The 13,351-nt window shown below is 33.8% G+C and overlaps 1 protein-coding gene across 1 annotated transcript in view; it reads right to left on the reverse strand.

Moving 5' to 3' along the window:
* Positions 1 to 1,434: 1,434 nt before the first annotated feature.
* Positions 1,435 to 13,351, reverse strand: part of CHDC2 (calponin homology domain containing 2) — a gene marked incomplete at its 3' end in the record, with an annotated part of 58,405 nt that continues 46,488 nt past the window's right edge. Inside the window, exons 14-15 of the mRNA XM_010191388.1 lie at positions 1,866 to 1,963; positions 1,435 to 1,551 (exon numbers count right to left, since the gene is read on the reverse strand). Coding sequence (XP_010189690.1) covers positions 1,435 to 1,551; positions 1,866 to 1,963 — 215 coding nt within the window. The remainder of the gene's footprint in view (positions 1,552 to 1,865; positions 1,964 to 13,351) is intronic.

The following is a 13,351-nucleotide window of genomic DNA, read 5'->3' on the forward strand; positions in this document are numbered from 1 at the left end:
GAATACACTGAACTAATATTATCATAGTATTGTAGACACTGCAGTCTTAAAGCACACTAAGTGCGTTAAGGACAATGTCTTGGAGTTCTCCTTCCACCTGTGGTTAACTCCTTTTGTATATCAGGCATTGAGCCTCTCCCTGCATGTGCTGAACTGCCTTTTTTTCTTATTAAAAGCTGAGGCAAAACATGCCTTCATTTTGAGGATTATACCTAGATTATCTTTTTACACTTACTGTCAGTCACAAGTATATGAAACAGTAGATTTTCTTGATTTAGCCTGTAACAGCAAAGTCATTCATAACAGCATTTCTGTATCAGGATGTGGGAGCAAGACAGTAGCTGATACATCTGGAAACAGCATGGTTATTTTTCCCTGTAACCACAACACAATCAAATAGAAAGGAAAAAAAAAAGTTGTAACAGAGCTTCCTTTCATATCACATTGCTCACACTGCATCTCTATCTCTGGTTTTAAATCCTATTAATTCCTTCGGAAAGTTTCCTCATATACCGACAAATTCTATGTCTACTCTGCTATATTCTCTTCTGATCTTCTAGCCAGCCCAATACACTGCACACCCACCCCATCCCATCAGAGTCCCTGACATTCACTTTGCTTAAGATGGAAGCTGCACCACTCTGCAAATTCTTAAAAGAAAGATGAGACCTGAAAAAAATTTTACTAGTTTTGGTAAAGACAGGATTTTTAATCACTCAGGGAGCAAAGGAGAAGGCTCATCAAATACCAGCCCTGAGGCCTTGTAAATTCAGTACAAAGCTTATGGCCTGTTAAAAGCAATGGCAAGACTGTATCACACGCTCACAGGGACTCATGCATTTATCTTGCATGTGTTGGTTGTGTGTGTTAGTTACTGAACTACTATCTATTTAAAACAGCTGATCCTCTCTTGTTTTTCTTTTCTTCTTTGCTCCCTGAGCAGTCCAAAGCAACTGACTCCTGGGTGCATCATACATGGGTCAAAACCCTCATGGGCCTTCGTGATTAGATAGATGCACCTAAGTGTCACCAGACATTCATATATTTTTTTAATCACTCTTTTTTATTTTTAAGTGTATAATGTTTGTTCTCAAATATATTTTTTCTAAATTGCCTAATGTTAATTACCTACCATTAATAAAAAATTCCACTCAGGTTTTCGTTTTTGTGATTTATGATGCTAGAATCAGAACTGAATTAATCTTGTTATGTTCAGCTAGTTGCATATATACAATTCTACAAAGCAAGGAATTATGGAAGTTACTTGCAATTAAGTGTATTTATATGAAGCAAAATTTTGGAGTCCATCACACAGTAGCACATAATTAAACAAAAATATTTTACTAAAATCTCACCTTAATTTGATGTACAATATTACTATCATAAAAGTAAAAAAAAGAAGCCTATAAGTGCTGCTAGTAGAAAGTCATTTACCTTTATGTCTATAGCCAGACTGACAGCATGCATAGCATTCACAAGTATCAAACAGTTGTGCAGTAACTCTGCAGGAGTTCTTGGATTAGTATACATCCTTACAAAGTGAGTAGGAATCTAGCAAAGAAAGAGAAGTTAAATGGTTGGTATTCCACAAAGCAAAATTATTATGTTGGTATTTTCACTCTTTCAGCAATCTAAAAGATATAAATTTTGTACTAAAATTCCCTATTAAGAATGTACTAGAGAAAAGACAAATCAGTACTGAAATAATCACTCTAGAATTGCTGAGTTGGTTGTTTTTTTTGTTTTCAAAATCCAACAGTTTTCAAAAGCCAACAGTTCCAAAGGAAAATAAGGCCTGAATAAACCCACTTACATTAAAAAAAACTGTACAAAAATTGCAGAAAAAAAATAAGAAAAGTCCTTACCAAATATGGACAATAGGCTGCCAACTGTGCTGCCAATACCAGACCATCTAAAAGATCTCGGTCAAAATTTACTATCCATCTCATTGGTGGTACTTCACCTGGTTTAAAAACAGAGCAAAATTAATTAGACTCTTCTCTCCTGAGATGACTAATTTTATTCTGGATAGATATGATGACTATCTGAAATGACTGAGTAGAGGAAAGAACAGAAAAAGGAAACTTCCTTCACATGTAGAATTTTCCAGGCATAATTCTCTTCCATAGCTATTGCTGAAAACATGAAAAATCTCACCTAGAATACTGTAACTACTACTCACATTGTGACACAGCATTTAAGAGTATTCATCACAATGGAAAGGAAAGCAGGTAAATGAAACTTAATCTCACTGATACCTGTAAAATTTAGGAACCTAAACATGTAAATTGTTTTTATTTTTACAGGCATAGCATTCATATGCCTACTGAAACGCACAAAAATATGCACGAATCCTTTAAAGTTGTGACATTTGAGCACATAAGAAGAAGGTTATTCATTTTATTTAAAGGTCATACTAAATTATTTGGCACAAATGAAATATAAATGAAAGCTAATAGCTCAATTCCTGCAGCATAGATAACTACTTCTACAACTGTGTTGTAAAGATCTATGTCTCACAAGGCTAAATAATGTTTTGTATTTTTTTTCTTTTGTATTTATTGCTTTTTATTTAAAATAAAAATTATTATTAAGTAAATATAGTTGATTTATTAGTATTTTTTTATTGGAAGCATTCCATACCTTCAATATAGAACACAGCATTTAAACAACAGACTTATGTTCTTAAGCATCGTAATAAACTATAGGAAGAATACAGTTATTTGAAAACTCTCAACCTGAGATGTACTCTAAAAAAAAATTATTGACAGACCAGTAACTAAATGTTTTAAATCCCTATCTATACCCAAATACTGGTACTTTGTTCTTCAGATAATATGCACTTGGTGAAGCATGAACACATAGAAGCTGACCCTTTTTTAAGGAGAGACATCTGGTCACAAATATTAAAGTGCTACGCCATTCCTTCTCTGGTGTGTTATCTACAGTTTCTTCCAACTTCTATTGCAAAAATACCTGTTGCTTAATTTACTCTGTTTTCCTACTGTCTCAGGTCCAAGGTCCCAAATTTAGAGAACACGTTGGACTTCTGACACTGTCGAGCTTTTCAGATAAACTGTGATCATGCTTTCTCATAGAGGACAAATTATACAGCTGTTGTTTCACTATACATTCAGAGTGTATTGTTTACCAAGGCTGAAGCTTCCTAAGTTGAAAAAAACCACACAGATAGGCTACAGAATCTGAGATGATCAAAAATCTTATATATATTATAAACAAATAAACATATTAATGTTATAATATAAAGGAATCTTCTTGCCTTTCAAAAATGTTACCATTAGAAGATTTGGTTATGATACAGTAGTAGTATAACAATGTCTGGCACAGTCCACTATCTTCATTAGCAAAAGAAGAATTTAAAATAATTTAAAAGAACAGAACCATAAAATGTTTCACTAGGTTACACATTTCAGATCTTTATTTCGAGTCTGTCCTTATTAAGAGGAGCTTCATTCTACAAGACCAAACACATGAAAGCACAGGCACAAATTGTGTATATTTTAAAGGTCTCTACTTTTACAGAAAGAACACTATAAACTAAATGCAAGTTCAAGAAAGATAAAAGTATAGATTCTCTATGCATTTGGAAAACAATAGTCTCATTTAGTGGTCAAGAATACTGAATCTTTTGCTCTCACAGATTAGGTAAGACTATGTTACAGATGTAAGACTCTGTTACAGATGTAAGACTCTGTTACAGATGTAAGACTGTTACAGATGTAAGACTCTGTTACAGATGTAAGACTTCAGTCAATGTTACTGGGGGATTTAACCTTGAGTCAGTAATTCTGGGTGTGTTATATACCTTATGAACAACAACTATCAAAACGATACTGACTAAGAAAGCAAGTAAGCTGCTGTATATTGAAAATACTAGATTTCTTAAGGAAACACTATACACTCCTAAGTACCTTCAGACTTTAGCCAGGCAAATGTAACCAAGCCAGTTATTGTCCAAAAGCGAGGCCACAAATCCAAAAAAACATTCAAACTGGATAAAAATTCCTGATCTTAAACTGAAACAGTGGTAACCATTCCTTATAGCACTGAAGACACTATGAATCTTCTAAATACTTTTATTTTACTAGCACTATTATTTTACTAGAGTTTATACTTCCTCAGTTGCCTTTACACACCTACTTTTGTTTGATATTAAGTGCGGTTGCAAAATTACAACTAATGTCAGGAAAAAAGTAGCTAGAGATGCTGCTGCTAATGTTGAATCATAATCTATCAACATCAGCTGAAGTAACTTCAACTGGTCATCCAAGAAGTACAGTTAAATCATAACTGCAAATAAGCAGCTATTATCAGCTACAGGTATAAATTTGTTTGTGGAACTCCTCAATTATACCAAACAGATTAGTTGTAAGCTTATAAAATTTGTCTGTGCTGCTGTAAATATTACGCTTCAGGCTAAATTTAAAAGATAAAATATTCAAGAACCAAATAGAAGAAATAGAATAACTATGGGGCAAATCATTAAATAGGAAGTGCATTCAGATGGAATCCTATACTAATGCAATGTCGATATATAAAATTATAATCTCAAAAATTAATTCTAGGAAAGACTAATTTTTAAGTACTGGTTTTCAAAAAATAAACTAGCTAGCAGAATAGAATTTTATCTAACTGTGACTACACGTGCCATAGAAGACTGAAATTCTTACAGAATTCTCAAAGGTTCTTCATGAATATCCAGAAGCAAAATTTTGATGCATATATGCTTTTCACCAGGGGGTGCTGGTTCATTATGATACCACTAAGACAGACAGACTTCATAGAGTATCACTGCCAGTTATTGCAGCTAATGTTACAGGGAAAACAAGGTTATTATAAATAACCTTACATCCTTTCAACACTGGGAACCCCAAGCTGTGCAGCATTGGAACTGACCTCCAGTCAAGATGCAGCTCACTGTGCAGATACAGTCTGTGGGAGGGTTAGACCTGTCAGTCTCTTGAGCTCTTACAGAATTTTGTTAAAGTAAAACAATTCTGCTAATCACTTCCACTATTCAATAAAAAGGATGTACATGAGAGAATGCGGTGCTGCAGTTTTAGCTAAAGACAAGGACAGGCAGGTGGCGTAGTCACAGGTGCCAAGCGTGAGCTGCCTACATGCTCCTCAATCAGCTGCCTAAGTGTATCCTGTAGCCAAGGGATATGCATGACACAGCATAGGCCTGCATCTGCTCAAGTTAACTCTTACAGTGATCACTTAGCTTCTTTAGGAACGATCTTCCAGTTAGGATCACTACAGTAATAATGGTTTGGTTTTATTTATACTATTTGGAGTGAAGCTCCTCAGACTGATTTAATTCAAAATTATCACCAAAAAACAAAGTATCCTTTCCAGAAAATATTTTTTAAAAGAAGGAATGTACAGCTTCAGTATTATCTTTTGCTGATTTTGAAAGTAATTACAGAGGAATCAAGTCTTCTATGAGTGATCCAAAACTGCCTTTGAAGTACAGGTCAAAAAGGATTATTTAAAAGACAATTATGTACAGGACTTCTTATAGACACAACAAATTAAGGAACTAGACATTCAGGAAAAAAAAACATATTCTGTAAGGACAGATCCTTCTTTGTGGCATGAGCACCAAATAAAGAGCCTCAGAAGGATTTGGTGGTCTATCAACAAAGATACCATACACTTAAAACAAACCTGCAACCTGCTGCTTTTAGTAACAGTCGGTTCAGACATTTTATCATGTACAATAATGTGGGAATGAAGATAAAACAGTCTCTTTTAATTTTGAAGGCTTTAAAGTGTAACTTTGTTCCATTTTCATTATTAAAAATAAGTTCTAATTGTTTGAATAAAAGAACTGACTTAAAGAGAGACAAAAAAGAATCTCTCCTCCCTTTTCCAGAAAACAGGTCATTTCTTATAGAACAATCAAAAAAGTTATTTCAAATTACTATCAAAAAATCCCCTTGCCTGAAGAAAGTTTTAATTAAATTTAAACTTCAAATTATATTTATTGTAGAAGTTTCATTAATACAAACAGCAATAAAACTAAATCGACTTACATGTTTTTCTCAATATTAATGAAATGTATGTTCAGTTAAAAAAAATGAGTACTTAAAAGGATTAGAATGAAAATTTCATTTTCTGTAAGTTTTCAAATCAAAATTAGAACATTAATTTACAAATTTATTTTTAAAAAATCACTGTATCAGAATTATTTTTTCCTACTGTTTAACTGAAACAACTTTGTTTTCAAGCAGAAAACTGAAAGTTTAAAGGTCCTTGATAATTCTGGAAGGCAAGTTACCAGAGATGAAGTCTGATATACAACATCTCCTATTACCTATGACAGGAACAGAACACAGCAAATATGGGTCTCAACTTCTAAACTGGGAAAGTTTTAATTTTAACTAAATTCAGACTTCCATTTTACAAATGTCTGCAGTAGGAGACATTAATTTCATCCCAACTCCTTGGTAAACTGCTTGCAGTTATTTAAAAAATATTTAACGTAGTCACTGCAAAAACAAATACTTTAAAAATAACAAAACACATTTTTAAAAGCTTAGTTTCTCCCTAAAAAGTTAGTCGTTCTGATACAAATCCATCATATTATTGATCATAGTTGAGACTTATAAAATTCAATAATAATTTTGTCTTTTTTTTTATTAATAGAACTCAGACTCACCCTCAGCACATAATATTGGTATTTTTAATAAACCACCATTTCCACATTTTTATTTTTAACTTTTTAAGATTAACTACTTGTGCTTTCATTTAAAATAGGACCAATATTGAACTGTTCTTCTGTTTAGTCATCTAGATTGATTTACTCAGCCCAGTTATGGAAACTCATTAAAGCAGATGCTTTGATCAAAAAAGTAAACTTTACTCTTTATCCTATTTTAACTTTAAAACTTACTTTAAGTCTTTCACCACCTACATTTAGGCTTCTGGGGAGAGTATTACTGGAGTGCACTTGAGCAATACCAGTTGTCCCTAGTACATACGCACTTTCTTCTGTCTCCGCTAATCCTTTCATGCTGGTAGAATTGTCTGTGTGGCAGCAAAGTGGGTGTGGGAACAAAGCTGGCTTAAAAAGAAAGGGCAAAACATTTATTTACTTTTTAACCTGGATCACACAAATCCAGTCTACCATGCAGCCACTTAAATGACTGTGCAAGTGGAAATGAAACACGGTAGCACGATTGTTTAAAAAGCATTTCTTGAAATATAGCTTTATAGCATACATAAAAGCTTTTTTCTATGAAGAATAAAAAAAACAAAAAAAAAACCAAACCATGAAGTGGAATATTTTCCCTTTCTGACTAATTAAATACTTTTTAAATTATTTGGGGGCTTTTTTTCCAGTTAATCCTTCTACTATCAGCCAACCTACTTAACTCAAATGCTTGTGAATAAATTAGTCACAAAACATAATGTATTCGTCCTAATTACATCAAATCTAGCAGAAAATCTGCCAGCTAACCACTCTACAATAATTAAGTTTTTAAATATAACTACTCAATTTTAGTACAAATAAACAATGGAAATCAGAAGTCTTACCTGGGATCCCTATTTTCCTCTAAGCATATAAATGTATCAAATTTCATTTGTATTGGTACTTCTTGCAAAGAAAATAAATTTCTAATGCAACTTTAAGATATAGATTCTCAGCCAATGTCATGACAAAAATCTGACTGATGGGTGTTGTATAGCAAAAATAGCTTAAAATTTGAACAGATAACTCTGTGCAGTTGGGGGGGAACAGGGAGAACAAATTGTTCAAAATTGCATTTCTGAATTCTTACAGATTCCTGCTACTTGCTAACTGCATCCCATAGAGGCTGGCTGCAAATTTTAATAACACCTAGACTAAAGTAGCATGTTCTGAATCCTCCTCCTAATGAAGATGTGTGAGGCAGATGCACCAATTAGGCTGAGCACAAGTTGTGCTTCTGCACATAGATTATTTAGATTGGGAAAACTGGGGACATGGATTTACGGAAAAAAGAGGCCAGAAAGAAGCATTCCCAAAAAGAGGCAATGGTCTTCGAGAGACAACAGGGGACTGGAAAGAAGATGAAGTAGTTCCTAGCCAGAGGAAAAGTCTTAGAAGTGGGAGAAGGTCTTGAAGATCAGAGAGGAGCATAGAGACAAATGCCAGCTGTTCAGCCTGGAGAAGAGAAGGCTCCGGGGGAACCTTATAGAGACCTTCCAATACGTGAAAGGTGCCTAGAAGAAATCTGGGGAGGAGCAGTTCACTAGGGCATGTAGTGATAGAACAAGGGGTAATGGTTTTAAACTAGACAAGGGTAGATTTAGGTTGGATATTAAGAAAAAGTTCTTCACTATGAGGGTGGTAGATCACTGGAACAGGTTGCCCAGAGAGGTGGTGGAGGCCCCATCCCTGGAGATATTCAAGGTCAGGCTTGGTGGGGCTCTGAGCAACATGATCTGGTAACATTGTCCCTGCTTACTGCAAGGGGGTCGGACCGGATGATGTTTAAAGGTCCCTTCCACCCCGATGCATTCAACGATTCTACGATTCTATGCATAAATGGGAAAGTGGTATCTTAAGCAGGCAGACTGATCCTTTCACATCTATTCAGTTCTAGTGAAGTCTCACCTGTTACAAACCCCAGTAATTGGCACCAAACTTCAAGAAAGACATAGATCAGCAAAGAGTTTATCAGAAAACGAACGAGCTGAGTACACAGAAAGACTGAAAGAATGGAATTGTTTTACCAAGGGAAGGGAGAAGCAGTAACTGAAACAGAACATAATAATTTGTGAATATGTATAAAGTTCATAGAAAAGCAAAGAATGTCCACTGCACACCACATTTCAGAAGAGGAAGGATGGACTTAAAATATGGCAGAGGAAATTCTAGGTCAGGTTAGATAAAAGGAAAAACTTTCAAATGGAAATGAGTGGGAAATACTGATAGATAGAACACACTGATAGAACAGCCAAAGAAAATACCTGTCTAGTACACTACAGGTATAATCACTTCAGCCTTGGCACATAAGAATGAAACAATATTATGTCTGCTCTCTTTCTCCCTTTCCTATCTTCTATGTTTAGCTGTGAGTTCTCTTCAAGTTTTGCTATTAGCTGATCTATCACTGTTTTATCTCACTGCCTTACCAAAACTGGTTTATACTTACTTTGTGCTGCAAAACATCAGAAATACACAATTTACTTTCTACTATCCCCTTTTATTCCAATTCCTCCAACTTTTTGAAGACACCTTTTGTGCCTCCTATTACACACTATTCTATCCCTCATCAATTGTAAAAAGTTATGTTTTAAGAGAATTTAAAGATAAATGTTTACAAAGATATTTTTCTTTTCTTGGTAAAAAGTGTCTCTTTGAAGATAGATGGCAGTGTTTTTATTCAAAGAAAACACCTCAGAGAAATGGCTGACTGGCTCAAGAATTCTAGTATTCTTTGCAGAGGCCATTGTTCTCAATAATTATGAAGTAAAACATTTCACTATTTCAAAACAGCTAACATATCTCAGTGCAAACAATGGAAATTAAATCGTTAAAACTGCTGGCCCTTTCTTCTGAAAGCCAAGAAGAAACTATATTCAATCTTATTCTAAATAGATACATGAAGGTAACCTTTGGCATCAGTCCCACAAAAAAAACAGTACAAAATGACTGGCAAGCCAAAATCATGATCTTTCTGGTAGAACAACATGGTTTAGCCCTCCCCAAAAAACGCTACACAGTAAAAACTTAAAACAATCCCTCCACTACACACATCACGTTATTTTTGTTCTGGAAAAGATGACCATGAAAAATTACCATTGATCTTAAAAGAAAAATTCCAATAGAAAAGGAATGAAAGTTGTAACACAGAAGTATGATATATTGGTACTCTCTGGATAATAAGACCACCCAGAAAGAACAAAATGGTTTAACCATTAAAACTCTTAAAGGATCAGAATTTGTTTAATCTATTATATTTAGGAGTTATTTTATATTTTTAAAAAGTGAGAACAGCAATAAATCTTTAAAGAAATTACTGTATTTCTTGTGAAGCTGTTCTGCTGTTTTCATAAGCAATAAAAAAGTTAAATTCTCACTATCAGTTGCAAAATCCAACTGATATATGCATAAGAAGGCACAACAGATGTCTTCACAAATGATAAATCTTATGTTAGATAGCCACAAGCAATTTTTTCAAATTTTAAATTACTGAAAACAGAGGAAAAATATATAGGGTTAGGCTAATATTCTAAGACTTTCCAAATAAAACTAACATATTTACATAAAAATATTGAAACTGATATGGTATAAAATGACACTTTATAAGAAATGAATGTATTAGACTATGGAACTACAAAGGAAAAGTAACAATTAAGTGGTGATATGACAGCAATCTATATCAGTAGGCATGACACAGAGTGAGAACCAGACACTATTGTCAAATAGCCTAGTGGAATACACAAATCTGTCAGCAAAGGAAGTACCAAATTGCACTATTAAGCAGCAAGCTCAAAGCAAAAAAATTTACATACAATATAGATTTTAAACCTACTTAATGCTTCAAAATGGTGCAACCCTAGAAGATCGCACAGGTTCAAAATACAATTAAACAAACTCACAGAATAAAAACCTAGCACAACGTTACAAAAGTACCACCTCCATCTCAAGTAGTACTGAATTTCAATTCAGGAAGTCTCAGAGTGTGTGTAAAGAAAGTACTGCCATATGTTTGCATTGTTACTCATCTCTAAGCATGTTCTACTTCAGGCAGAATATTGAGCTAGATAGACCTTTAAACTATCACAGTATGTCCTTTTTAATGTATATTACTGCAGTAATAATGGTTTATAATATTATATAACAACTTCCTATTCTGGGATTTGGAAATCTCTGGAGGTGGAACGAATCTATAGCTATAATAACACTTACAGTCCTGTTTCAAAAGCTTTAATCTGGTACTGAATAATACAAACATTTACAGAAGAAATATGTAGCAATAACCTTTTCTGTAAGTGCTAACATTACAACTAGGACAAAGTCTAAAGTGATGGTACTGAAGTATACAATACAGTGCTTAACAAAGAAGAGAGGAAATATGCCTTCAAATATTTTTTGAAAAAGGCCATTATATTTTTCCTAAAATTTATTTAGGATTAACAGAACAAGAATGTGTCAACCTTCAGCACATGCAGCATGTGAGGCTATGTTTATCCTAACATGGAAAACAAGAAGTCTTTAGTGAGAGACTCATAGGCAAAGTACAGGCAGGATGCTTCAACACTTGCTCATCAACTGATAATTATTGTTCTAAGAACTCCTGAAATACCAGGGACAGATCGGTTTGATACCATTGTCAATTCATAATAATTCTAAGCAGAAAAGTTCAAGAAGCACCACATGGGGCAATGACAGAAAAATGGATACACGGGGGATATGTCATTTATTCCCATCTGTTGCGGGCAGCTTTTACCCTGAAGGGTGAACATTTACCTTTCTGCTCCTAATAAAATTTTCCAATCATCTTTCACTATCTATGCAGTTCTGTTTTATTTTCCCTGATTCTTATCCCAAATAATATCTTAAAGTAACAAATTCCTTAGGTTTTTATGCATCACACAAGTATAGTGTTACCTTATATCAGACTCTATTTTGTTGATTTTCCACTGAAAGTTTCCATTTGTAAAGAGAACTAGTTTTAAGATCACTGAATGGTACTAAAAGCCTCTAGACTAAAATGTCACTTTCGACACTTTTTTTTTTAATTGCAGCATTTCATTTATAGATCACTTTGATTTAAAATGCAATAAATCACAGCAATTCATTACAGCATACCTGGCTTCTATACTGGCTTCAGAATGAATACTATAATCCTTGCTTCATTTTATTTATTAAAAATAAAAGTTAAATACTGTTCTCAATGAATTTTACACTGAATTAACAGAACTTTTTCTAATGTTCATAGTCTAAAATATGATTTCTTCGCACAAAAACATCTGAAGTTGTATTACTAAGTCCACATCTACACTGCACTCAGTCTACATATTTGGTGTGCACTGCAGAAGTAGCACTATCAGCATTTCATCTTAAATGAAAGAAATCTTATATGAAATCCCATAAGACTCTTCCCTTCTACCCTTCAAAGAAAAAAAAATATTCTTTAACTCTTGTTTCTCAATTGTCTCTAAGAAATATGAAATTAAGAAGCAAGAATTAATGGACACCAAAAAAAACGCTCTTCCTAAAAACTGGGGAAAAAAGCAAGAGAGGACAGAAATAAGGGAAAAAAAATACTACGAGTTTTTAGTTCCTATACTAGAAACAATCCCAATTAAAATTTTTAAAGAATGGTTTTAAACCAAGCAAGAATTCTACTTAATTTTCATAGTTTTGTGAAGACATGTCATCTCACACTAAAGTCTTTAATTCTTCAACCCTGTTATTGCAGATGATATAATTTAAAAAAAAATAAAAAACAACAACAACTAACCCATCTCACAAAGTGAACTGAATAAAATGTATCAAAACCAAAACTTTCCTGTGCCTAACATGGTCAGATCAACTTACATTGGCACTGCATTAGCACTTCTCTTTCCTTTTAAGCAGAGTTTCCATTCTAAGCAGACTTTCCAGTAAAAGGAAGATGTATCTACACTGGCGACAGCTCTTACACCTCAGACTTAGGCTGACTGTTCAGTCATTGTTAAATTTACTGGCTGTCATATTCTCTAAAAATTTTATATTAAATGTAGAATTATCTACTCTTTCTAGATCGTCCTGGGATAAACTCAAGAAAATCCGTTATCTCCCAAAACATAATTTATCTTTTTCACCATAGCAAGAATCGTAATAAGGAAGAGACATACAGCTTCTCAGGTGGCAATTTTATTCACTAATTTGCAATATTTTTTTTCTGTTTAGAAGTACAGGTTTTGATTTATGGCATTCCAATACTCTAGCAACTTTTTAAGGGCTTTTCCTGACTACTATTTTTTCATACTATTAGTAGTTAGTCTTTCAGAGAGAAATGTTGAAAAGAAATGGGAAGATAAGGAATGGTAGAAGGCTGAAAATTTATTATACTGATAGAATTTATGTTTGCTCTCCTATCGTTACTATTGCCCACATAATGCCTTAAGTGGGCACTGAATCTTGCATTTCATGTACAATTAAGGTCTCAGCAGAACAGGCAAAGTTGCATTTTGCAATTTTACAGCATTCAGTCTCAAATTTCAACATTGCTTTCCATTTTATGGTCAATAAGACATATTACAAGTCTGCCCTCCCAAAACATATGCCAAACTGCTTTTAAAACACATTTATTTTTTAGTAGCAGTACGGGCAGAAGATGTGGAG

Source organism: Mesitornis unicolor, unplaced genomic scaffold (genome assembly GCF_000695765.1).
Source record: "Mesitornis unicolor isolate BGI_N332 unplaced genomic scaffold, ASM69576v1 scaffold11469, whole genome shotgun sequence".
Lineage (NCBI taxonomy): Eukaryota > Metazoa > Chordata > Aves > Mesitornithiformes > Mesitornithidae > Mesitornis > Mesitornis unicolor.